Below are 10,856 nucleotides of genomic sequence, written 5' to 3'. Positions count from 1 at the left end.
GGAGTCTCTGAACCCGATCTAGAAAAGTCAGGAAAGGAAATTTACGCCTAAGTACTAACCGTAATCGCCAAGTGGTTCCTCCGTTTCGTTCACCGTGTCCTCGTCGTCATCGTCGTCATCGTCGTCATCATCGGGCCTCGCGACGGCGAAAAAAACTCTTTTCTCATCGTCCCCATCCTCATCCTCGTCCTCCAAGTCGTCCTCCTCGTCTTGGTTTCTATAGTTGGCCTCGTCGCCTGATCGCCTTCTCAGAACGGAACGATAACCGCGCTCGTCTTTAAAGTTGTTGTTTTCAAGTCTATTTTCGCGTACCACGTAGTCGTCCTCCTGCTCCGCGCTGTGAACTTGCAGAAGATTACGTCGCGGTATTCGCACCGAGTCTGAGTAACACAACGTGTCTGAAAAATGATATGCACACTGAGATAATGGGCAATTTGCGTTCCATCACTACTGAGAAGTCTACAATTTGTAGAATAATGAAAAAAAAAGAAAAAGATACTGCAAAAAAATATTGCAGTATATACACATACAATTCTTATAAATTAATTAAATTTCCGATCTTTTATCGTTACTTCGTTACATATTTAAAAATTAATAAAAAAATTATTAATAATTAATTAAATATAATAAAGTATTAATAAATTATTAATATTAAATTAATAAAAATTTTATTTCGAATATATTTAAAAATTAATTGTTATTAATTGTAATTAATTTCAAAGATTTTTTTTTTGATAATAGAATCGAAACGAGGAGGTATTTCTATATTCTTATTTTTAATTCGACAAATGTAACAAGTTTGTACCTTCGAACCTTTCACGATCATCATTCTCATAAACATCGTCCAAGTCTATGTTGTTACCAGGATCAAGTTCTCCTTCAAAAGTGAATGTTCCAGAGTTACTTGAGATACACCCTTCGATAGAAATGCAAGGTTCTGTGAGTCTGGTCGCTCTCATAATTCCATCAACGGTGTTTACTTCGCAATAACATTTAACGAAGGTATCCGGGCAGCTAGAAAAGTTCACACCTTTCGTCATGGTCAAGGAATTCGAGGGAACTTCCTGAAAGGAGCGTTGGCTCACCAAAACGATCCTGGCCCGATACAATCTATGGCTGGTTTTCCTCTGGTAATAATATAATTTTAGATATATACATATATATTTATATATTTCATCAAGAAATATTGATATTACAATTATTTATTTATCATCTATTTATTATTGTTCAGCTTCAATTCTTATTTACGTTACTTGATCTTGGCATGATGCAACTTCTACCATGAATCCTCTACCGCAACTGTTGTTGCATTTTGGTGTCGACCACCGTGACCATAAGGAATTAATTTCTGCTGGGACTGAAGTCGAAGGGCCAATTTCCTCGCAAAACTGAAAAATATTTAATCTCTTGTTGAAGTTAAGTTTGAAAGAAATAATATATTGAATTTAATAATCATAATCTTATAAATAATCTTATAAATAAATATTATTCAACGCTTGGAACAGAATAATATTACCGGTTGTCTCTGATGGCAATTTGGGTCACATTGAGATGTGTGTATTCCTTTGATTGTGCTCGCTGTACATTGAGCAATGCCGCAAACCCCGCGTGGGGAACACAGGCTTTCGGGTAGAGGATTCAAAAAACATGTTGGAAATCCTAAAAGTTATCTTTATAATAATTGTTTAAATTTTCTATTCACATATATATATATACGTTGCACGTATGTTTCTTTCTTTTTTTTTTTTTTATGTAAATACTTGTCTTATTTTTATCAATAAAAAAAAAAATATTTTACAAAACCTTTTGTCTTGTACAATCCTTGACCTGCTATTGGAATGGAACAGTCGCAAGATGAAGCATTCTCGACGAGTGAAGTTATGTCGCATAATCGTCTGTGAACTCTGGCACTTGTGTTTGAATATGGAGTAGCTTCGTTAAATGTGCAGTCTGTTTTCCTCAGTTTTGTCAATTCAGGTGAGCACAACTCCCAAGTGTGAAGGGTCAAACAAGGACAGTTCCCAAGAAAAAATTCACCAACTTCAGAGCTATCCAGAACTTTTGATTCGGAAGGTATGCTACGTAATTCGACGAACAACTAAATATTAAATAGAATTTGTATTGCACGAAGGTTTAAGCTTTGTTAAAAAAATTTTTTTTTGTTTCTTTCTTTTGAAATTATCGCACAGTTATTAAAATTCGTTTTTGTTTTGCGTTTGTATTTATACGAAATATATATATATATATGTATACATATATATACGTATACATATATATACGTATATATATATATATACGTATGTTCAATTAAATTGTTTGCAAGAAAGAAAGTATTTTGCACGAAATACTTTCTGCTTACAGCACAAAATCCTTCTCCGATTTCTACAAAAGCGCATTGCTGTAGATGCAATTGCCGTACCCAATGTGTTATATCGTAATTCGGTGATTCGTACAAATCTTTCGATATCAATAGAAATGGATCCCAATTGCTTCCATCCACATTGACTCCGTCAACGATACGACGAGCTTTCCCACGAGAAAGAATTAATACCGTGGATAAAAACGTAATTATAAACATAGCCTAATCGTTGACATCATAGAGAGTGATAATATTACAAGATGCAAATTACAGACAAACAAATATATAATAACTTGAAGTTGTTTCGCTTTTAATATTTTATTTATATTCTATACAATGTTGTATGTTGTAAAATTTATACAAATTTCATTAAAAAAATCAAGCAAAAAGATATTCTTTCTTTTCTTTAATAATAATACAAATATAAATTATATGTTAATTTTATTTAATAGGAAATATAGTTTTATATAGTACGTCTAAGTATAATAATTTTTGTATATAATTACATATAATTATATATATTTATATATAATTTTAAGAAATATATTTTTAAACTTCTTTTTAATCCTTAAAATAAATCCTTAAAAGCAATTGGAACAGAGCTAATATTTTACAATTTTTAACTAAATATAAATATATTTACAATTGTAATGTATCAGGATAACTCACGCGTTGTATTCAGGTACAAGAAACATCACAAAAAATTTTTATTTTTATTTTGATGATGCGTAGATATTAAATTTTATATTTTATATAAATGATATATATGTTATAAAATATTATATTATTTGAATGTTTAATTTAAAATTTGTCACAAGTATTTATTCTGGGTTTTTTTCAAGATATGTTTTTGTTAAAATGTCTATACGAAGATGTTTAAGTGTTACAAATTCTATACTTTTGCAGCCTATAACAGGACATCTGCAAATACAATACATGATTAAAATTATCATCAGATATAAATGAATTTTATTAATAAAATATTTACCTTGTTTTTTTATTAAGTTTCAATAATTGCGTAATACTTTCTTTGTCATAAGTATGACCACATATAGTATTCTTCACAGGATTTACAATTCTTTTTTTAGAAATTGGATCAATTATATTTATATAGCCTCCTGTAAGTTGTAGTTCTTCATCTGCATTATTTTCTTTCTGTACTATTCTATCTGAAATACAAATATTATTGTCAAATGATATCAATTATATATAATAGTTACATATATATTTCATATTTTTTTTTTATTATTATAATTTTAAATGTACCTAAGAGTGCTTCTACTTGCTTATCAAATTCCTTTAGGTTATTATCATTTTCCACGTTTTTATCAATTTCAGTTATGGCTTGTTTATATTCCTAATTTTTTTTAAATATATATTATTTTTTTCATATAATTAAATATACATTTTATAATTTTCTATATTATATACTTACATTCATGGTAGATTCAATATTATGTTTAAGACTATCATCATCATCATCATTATATAAACTTAATAATCTTTTTTTTATGATTTCTATTGATTTTAATTTTTTATTTTGAATACAGTTATTTTCTACTATATCTCTTAATTCTTTTAATTTATTCTTTCTTTCATTATCATCTATAAAAATACAATAATATAATAATAAATAAATAAATATAAAATATGATAAATTTTTTTTATATTACTGAAATTAATGATTTAATGTTTAATGCTTATAATATGTTATGCACTAATTAATACGATTAAAAAAATATTAAAAATATTATTAATTTAATTCATTAACCTTATATATATATATATATATATATACTTACCATAATATGCAATAATATTAGCAGCAGTTTTTGTATAAGAATCATATAACTCTTCGATCACTTGTTGAGATTGGGTCATTTTTAACAATATTTTCTTAATAGTTTTCAAAAATTTTATTATCTTATATATTTAAAAAAATAACTTATGTAACTATACAAATATTTTTAATATTCATATAAATTATTCGTTCTAATAGTTAAACAAAATAATTCATTTATTTTAATAATTAAATAAAAAAATACTACAAATAATATATATACTCAAAAAATAAATTATTCATTTCTCTACTTCATTTATAAATTCAGATATTGAAACACTATAACCATCTAGCGGTAGAAAATTGGAACTAATCGTTAAATCAAAATCGAAAAATTACAAAATTTCTCTAGACTAAAATTTTTAATTTTTCAGATCTCACATTTAATCTCAAATCTTCAGGAATAATTTAAAATTGATTTGGTTTAAATAATATTTTTCGATTCATAATTATAAAAAACATTTGAAATTGATACAATTTATGGACACAAATCGACATCTAACGGTGAAAAGATGAAATTAACATTAAATAATAAAATTTTTTAATTTTGTTAAGATTTCAAATGAAATTAAATTTCAAATTAAATTTTTAGAAATGATTTGAAATTAATTTCGTTTGAATATCATTTTTTGTTTACTAATTGTAACAAACATTTATAAATTTCACATTTGACATTTAATAATTAATTCTACTTTTTCACTGCTAGATGATAGAGTTTATTCATTTTAAATGTTTCTTATAATTTCATAAAAAAAATAATATTCAAATGAAATTAATCTGAAATAATTTCCAAGGATTTAAGATTTAATTTGAATTTTTAAAAATTAAAAAAATTAAAAAAGTTAAAAATTCAAAATTATAAAAACCAAAAAATTTTAAATTTTCGATTGTTATTTCGTGGTTAATTTTACTTATTCATTGCTAGATGGCATCTTAAATTGTGTTTATAAATTGTATGTTAAAATTTATTTGCTAAATTAAAATGAAAATAATCTTTAATTATTCTTAAGAGTCTAAATTTTAATTTGAACTTATATGAAAAAAAATTTCATTTACATATTCAAATTTGAATTTTTTGATTTTGCCATGTTCATACTTCATATATTATACAAATGACATTATTTATATATGCTATAACAAAAAAGAATCTTTTTATTTTCATTAATTTTATTAATTTCAACAATTGAATTGTATATAATTCTAAATTTTTAACAATATATCGTAATGCTGGAGTATACTTCATATTTTAAGTTTCAAATGAACCTTTCAAATTACCTTGATCTACTTTCGAAAAAAAATCTTCAATTGTTTGCTATCTAGATAGCTTTTCGAACATAACTATTAGATACTACAATAAACTATTAAACTTGTAATTTATAATTTAAATAGATTTTAGAATGAAAATAGAAAATTTTTTGTATTTATTTTTGGTAAGTTTATTATATTATTTTATTATATTTAAATCTTTTTGACATAATTAAAGTATAATTCATTTTATAATATAAAAAATATAAAATATTAAAATCTAAAATTTTGTTTAATAAAATGTTTTAAATATGTTAATATATTAATTTTTCTTAATAATTCTATAGCAATATTGTAATTTTACATAATCATTTAAAATATATTTAAATTATTATGTATTATTTAATATATATATTGAAAAATCAAATAATTATTTATTTAGTTAGAAATGAATTACCAATAGCAGTAAATAAAATTACTACATAAATCTAGATATTTTTTCAATATTTTTTAAATAAACAACTTGTTGCATAAGTACTCCATTTTGATAAAAATGTCGTAAAAACATTATCATAACATTAGTTTGCAATTTATAAAATTTTTATAATCTTATCTATATATTATATATTGGTAAGAAGTGGTCATTTATTATTATATGTGTTTATGTTAAGATTATTAATGTTAATTTCTAACATTAATAATCTAATTGTTATTATATGTTCAAAAATGTATAGTTCCTAATATATTATTAAATATATATATAATTAATATAATTAAATAATTAATATAATTTAGTTATATTAAATTATATTAATTATTTAAATCATAATTTAATACATGTTTTTAAATTTGTTGTCATCTGTTTATAACTATCATTACTCACAATTGTTTTTTAGATGTTTATTAAAGTTAATTTTTCTACAACTTCTAAAATATCATATTCTTTATCCACATTAAAAAATATACAAAAATCTGTTATGATGTCTAAATTTGATCTTCCTGATCGTTTAAAAGGCAATGAAAAATCAGTATGGTAAATAATATGTAATGTATTATATCAAGAATTTTATATATGTACATATATTAAACTAATTTTATTTTAGGGTAGAATATATTCAATTGGCTTTAAAATATAAACCTTTAGTAAATTTAGGACAAGGATTTCCAGATTTTCATGCTCCAGAAAATGTAACAAAAGCTTTAGCTGCTACAGCTACAAGTGAAAATCCTCTTTTGAATCAATATACCAGAGGATTTGTAAATATTTTAGCTTTATAACAAAATTTAATGTCACTAATAAATTCTAACTAATTTATTAATATTATTATAACATTTTTTTTATTCTAAATTATTTTATTTATTAATTTAAAATTTATAATAAATTATATTATTTTAGGGTCATCCACGTTTAGTTAATGTTGTTGCAAAATTGTATTCTAAACTATTAAACCGTACTTTAGATCCAAATAATGAAATTCTTATAACTGCTGGTGCTTATGAAGCATTATATGCTACATTGCAAGGTCATACTAATCCTGGTGATGAGTGGATAATTATTGAACCTTTTTTTGACTGTTATGTACCTATGGTTAAGAGTGCTGGAGGAATTTCAAGATTTATTGCTTTAAAACCAGTAAGTTAATATATGGAAATTATTAATTTATATATAAGTTTTTTTATATTTACAAAATATATTTTATATTTCAAAGAAACGCACGAATGGACCTCTTTCTTCTGCAGATTGGATATTTGATAAACAAGAATTAGAAAGTCTTTTCAATGAAAAAACAAAAGGAATAATTATTAACACTCCACACAATCCTTTGGGAAAAGTTTTTACGTTAGATGAATTACAATTCATTGCTGATTTAGCTAAAAAATGGAATACTCTTGTTGTAGCAGATGAAGTGTATGAATGGCTTGTTTATGAACCATATAAACATATTAGAATTGGTAAAGATATCTAATTATATATCATTTTTATCAAATATTTTATTTAAATAATAAATACATTTTAGCAACATTACCTGATATGTATGAGCGTACAATTACAATTGGATCTGCTGGTAAAACATTCAGTGTCACTGGATGGAAATTAGGATGGGCTTATGGTCCAGCAAATTTATTATATAACTTGCAAATTGTTCATCAAAATAGTGTATATACATGTAATACACCAATTCAAGTAATTATTGAATTATTAATTGAATATCTATAATTTTTAGAATTATTTCTTTAATCTTTTTAATTTTTTAATTTTTTAGGAAGCTGTAGCTATTGGATTCGAACAAGAATTAGAAAGATTCGGTCAACCTGATTGTTATTTTGTTAGTTTAGCTAAAGAATTAATATCAAAACGAGATTATATGGCTAAATTTCTTAGCGATGTAGGAATGTCTCCGACAATTCCCGAAGGTGGATATTTTATGGTAGCTAATTGGACAGCTTTAAAAGATAAAATTAATTTAGAAGAAGAAACGGATGAGAATAAAGATTATCGTTTTACAAAATGGATGACGAAAAACGTTGGTGTTCAAGGAATTCCGCCATCCGCTTTTTACAGTTCCGAACATAAACATTTAGGTGAAGATAATGTGCGATACTGTTTTATAAAAGTAAGAATTAATTCGTGTACAATAAATAATATCAACATTATTATATTTTTTTTCTTATTCATAATTGATTTCTTTTTTATTGTAGAAAGATGAAAATTTGAAGAAAGCAGCTGAAATTTTAATGAAGTGGAAATCTCAAGAATAGTATTCTTCTATTCATTTTCTTTTGTTTCTTTTTTTGGGATAAAAAAACGATTTTAATTAGTAATTATTAGTTTTCATTATATATAGTCATCATTCATTCAATTAAATTTCATACCATATATTTCTCAGATTTTATTAAAATTTTCTGTTCAATTTTATTATCAAATACAATACATAACTTTACATAAGTTTACATCACGAATAAAATTAGTAAAAACCATTGTTATTTTTTTATCATACTATTAAATATTTTTTAGAACTATTCATTATATATCATATTTTATGGAGAGAAATCAGCACGAAGCCATCTTTTTGCATCTTTAGTGTCAGCACCAAAAGTTTTACCAAATCTAAATACAATATTTAATATTTAAATAAAAGGGAATTTTGAAGCATATATAATGTGTTTCATTTGAATATTTTTTACATCTTTTTATGTTTTATATGAAATGCTTTATTAAGGAAATTAGAATGATTACTTAAAAATTATTAAATATTATTTACCTGAACGTTTCCCCAGGAACATGTCCAAGATAATTTGGAAGCATACCAACATGTTTGTGATATATAGCGGTGGGTTGGATTACAAGCGGTGGATCAGGCCGTGAAATCGTAACTGGTGCCCATTCTGTACTTTGCCTCTTACGATAATCGGATGTAAAATCGCAAAGAGCACTGTTGGTAGCAGGAATATTTGATTTTCCAAAATGTGCATATCCGTATGGAATGTGGCCCGCATATCCTATAAATACACAATTAAATATTTATAATTCGATATTGCAAAGAAAAATTCTCGATATTCTCATCTTCAACTCCTTTCGCACTCACTTCTTTTATTTTCTCGAATTAAGGAATATCGCATTCGTTGTTCGCTATCCGTAAGATCCATCTGTACTCTACTTATTGTTAATATAATCTTATAAATTCGACATCTTTTTATATTGTATGCTCATTGATCAATTTATTTTGTTAACAATATATCGAAATTATGAAGTTTCATCGTTCATTAAACATTTCGATAAACAGTTGAATCTTACAGTTATATCGCTTACGTAATTTTTAACACTATGGGATTATTCGAAGGCAAGTTCAAGCCAATAATAAAAAGATAAAATTTTAACTCACGACTGATAAAGTATTTCTTCGGATTCGCGTTGTCCATGAAATAAGGGGATGGGGCGTGATCCCTGGGCGCCTCGTGTTGCTCGTCCAAAAATAAATTTCTCATTACACCAACGCAATCAGGACGGACCGATAGCATAGGTAATTTAAATTCACTTTCTATGAGCTGTATATTATGAGATATATACAAAATTAATTTTTTTTTTTTTTTAATAATAAAAAATTTCTCATCGATGCACAAGTATCTTTTTACCAAACGATCTTCTAAATTTCTCGGTTCACCCTGTCCACTTTGTAGAGCTATTGTTTTTTTAAGCTCGTTAAGCGCTGCTTTATTTTTTAACTGCTGCCGCTCAAATTCACCAAGTCCTTCCGTTGCTAGCACCGTGTATCTTTGCCCAGTTCTTGCCTTCAATTTTGGGATAAAGCCTAGAATGAATTTGATTTTTATAAAAATCTTGGATAAAATTTATTTATTATAAATTTGCTTTTATCTCACCTTCGTATCCTGGCGTTATAGGATGCTTGTATAAAGGATCGGTTCTCTTATATCTAGCGTTCACCGTGTCTATGTCAGTTTTCGGCGGTCTCTGTACCTACAATTGCATTGATAATCGATAAACGATTAGTGATAAATCAAGTTGTGAAGAGAAAAAATAAGGAAGCGAAGGGGAAAAAATTTCACGATACCTCGTAATCGTCGATGACTCGATTCGATAAAATGATCGTCTGCGCATGATTTACTGTGGGATCAATGAGCAATTTATGGGTTAGACTTCCGTACGTTTCACCGCATCTGAACCGATATTGAGGACAATAGCCGGCATATCTGAAACGGGTTATTTAATTTTCTTTCCTTTTTATTTTCAAAGTACACGCGTGAAAAGAAACAGGAGAGTATAGAAGTGAAGAGGTAAATATACTCGAAATATAATTTCTTGCGCAATATATTTCTTCCGAACAACGGATGATATAACAAGCCTAAATAAAATTAAACGTATAATATATATTTAATTTTTTTTTTTGTTTTGTTTAATACACAAATATAAAATGCACTATTTACCCTGGAATAAGATGTGGGTCTACTGTGGTTAATAATTCCGCTCCAGCAGACATTGTGCGATTATATGTTTCTCAATGAAAATGAAAATTTAATTAAATATATCTTATCCAGACTAACTGGAATTTAAATTCTTTTTGTGTACAGAAATTTAAAATTTTTTTTTTTTTTTTTTTAAATAACGTAACGCAAAAAATTTACATGGCTACCAAATGGGTTATTAGACTGTATTTCTACAAATTTAACGCCTGAATTTTGTTTTAGAATTTGTTTTTTTTTCTTCCCCTCCCTCCCATTCCCTGAAGTTTGTACGAAATAAATGATACTTTAAAAACCAATACACGCAGAAAACAAATTGATCGATCACTACCACTATTAAAAGTAAGCTCGATTTTTCAAACGTTTAAACGTTGCATTTCCGACGTTAAAATTAATACGTTACGGGTAATTTAAAAAAATAAAAAGAAGAAA

At 25.9% G+C, this 10,856-nt stretch overlaps 4 protein-coding genes across 7 annotated transcripts in view; 1 reads left to right on the top strand and 3 right to left on the bottom strand.

Moving 5' to 3' along the window:
* Positions 1-1,386, bottom strand: part of LOC102671656 (nuclear polyadenylated RNA-binding protein 3-like) — a 2,038-nt gene extending 652 nt beyond the window's left edge. The window contains exons 1-5 of one of the 4 annotated variants that reach the window (XM_031509430.1): positions 1,254-1,386; positions 1,086-1,127; positions 806-1,014; positions 93-398; positions 1-22 (exon numbers count right to left, since the gene is read on the bottom strand). In XM_031509430.1, the coding sequence (XP_031365290.1) occupies positions 1-22; positions 93-398; positions 806-959 (482 nt within the window). In that variant the 5' untranslated portion in view covers positions 960-1,014; positions 1,086-1,127; positions 1,254-1,386. Of the gene's footprint in view, positions 23-92; positions 399-805; positions 1,128-1,248 lie in introns of all 4 variants that reach the window. The other 3 variants (XM_031509429.1, XM_031509428.1, XM_031509427.1) reach the window with 3 other exon arrangements.
* A 520-nt stretch (positions 1,387-1,906) lies between these two features.
* On the top strand, positions 1,907-8,277 carry LOC102671530 (kynurenine--oxoglutarate transaminase 3). Its single transcript, XM_031509426.1, has 8 exons — positions 1,907-2,073; positions 6,341-6,477; positions 6,548-6,701; positions 6,841-7,077; positions 7,154-7,397; positions 7,463-7,629; positions 7,709-8,059; positions 8,145-8,277. Exons 1-8 carry the CDS (start codon positions 1,942-1,944, stop codon positions 8,202-8,204), a joined length of 1,482 nt encoding a protein of 493 aa, XP_031365286.1. The 5' UTR covers positions 1,907-1,941; the 3' UTR covers positions 8,205-8,277.
* LOC102678292 (E3 SUMO-protein ligase NSE2-like) lies at positions 2,784-4,439 on the bottom strand. The gene is made up of 5 exons (XM_006613459.2): positions 4,162-4,439; positions 3,795-3,964; positions 3,626-3,716; positions 3,348-3,528; positions 2,784-3,280 (listed from the first exon to the last, which is right to left on the bottom strand). Exons 1-5 carry the CDS (start codon positions 4,238-4,240, stop codon positions 3,181-3,183), a joined length of 621 nt encoding a protein of 206 aa, XP_006613522.1. The 5' UTR covers positions 4,241-4,439; the 3' UTR covers positions 2,784-3,180.
* A 33-nt stretch (positions 8,278-8,310) lies between the features above and the next one.
* LOC102678440 (UPF0605 protein CG18335-like) lies at positions 8,311-10,753 on the bottom strand. The gene is made up of 7 exons (XM_006613460.2): positions 10,389-10,753; positions 10,016-10,154; positions 9,825-9,921; positions 9,579-9,754; positions 9,329-9,491; positions 8,708-8,945; positions 8,311-8,553 (listed from the first exon to the last, which is right to left on the bottom strand). The coding sequence occupies exons 1-7, from the start codon at positions 10,439-10,441 to the stop codon at positions 8,484-8,486; spliced, it is 936 nt and encodes a 311-aa protein (XP_006613523.1). The 5' UTR covers positions 10,442-10,753; the 3' UTR covers positions 8,311-8,483.
* Between the last annotated feature and the right edge of the window lie 103 nt (positions 10,754-10,856).

The sequence above is a fragment of the Apis dorsata genome, unplaced genomic scaffold, assembly GCF_000469605.1.
Source record: "Apis dorsata unplaced genomic scaffold, Apis dorsata 1.3 scaffold_150, whole genome shotgun sequence".
Taxonomy (NCBI): Eukaryota; Metazoa; Arthropoda; class Insecta; order Hymenoptera; family Apidae; genus Apis; species Apis dorsata.
Note: the sequence above shows the minus strand (reverse complement) of the source record. Positions and strands in the feature narration are given on the sequence as shown.

What these genes read in the sequence shown, in the direction of transcription:
- LOC102671530 (XM_031509426.1), top strand. Translation starts at nt 1,942, where the DNA reads ATGTGCAGTCTGTTTTCCTCAGTTTTGTCAATTCAGGTGAGCACAACT. An exon ending in GGCAATGAAAAATCAGTATG is followed by an intron (nt 6,478 to 6,547) that starts GTAAATAATATG and finishes ATTTTATTTTAG; the next exon opens with GGTAGAATATATTCAATTGG. An exon ending in CATGTAATACACCAATTCAA is followed by an intron (nt 7,630 to 7,708) that starts GTAATTATTGAA and finishes TTAATTTTTTAG; the next exon opens with GAAGCTGTAGCTATTGGATT.
- LOC102678292 (XM_006613459.2), bottom strand. Translation starts at nt 4,240, where the DNA reads ATGACCCAATCTCAACAAGTGATCGAAGAGTTATATGATTCTTATACA. An exon ending in TAATATTATTGCATATTATG is followed by an intron (nt 3,965 to 4,161) that starts GTAAGTATATAT and finishes GTATTTTTATAG; the next exon opens with ATGATAATGAAAGAAAGAAT. An exon ending in AAACTTAATAAAAAAACAAG is followed by an intron (nt 3,281 to 3,347) that starts GTAAATATTTTA and finishes TTGTATTTGCAG; the next exon opens with ATGTCCTGTTATAGGCTGCA.
- LOC102678440 (XM_006613460.2), bottom strand. Translation starts at nt 10,441, where the DNA reads ATGTCTGCTGGAGCGGAATTATTAACCACAGTAGACCCACATCTTATT. An exon ending in TATAACGCCAGGATACGAAG is followed by an intron (nt 9,755 to 9,824) that starts GTGAGATAAAAG and finishes AATTCATTCTAG; the next exon opens with GCTTTATCCCAAAATTGAAG. An exon ending in GAAATTTAGAAGATCGTTTG is followed by an intron (nt 9,492 to 9,578) that starts GTAAAAAGATAC and finishes CATAATATACAG; the next exon opens with CTCATAGAAAGTGAATTTAA.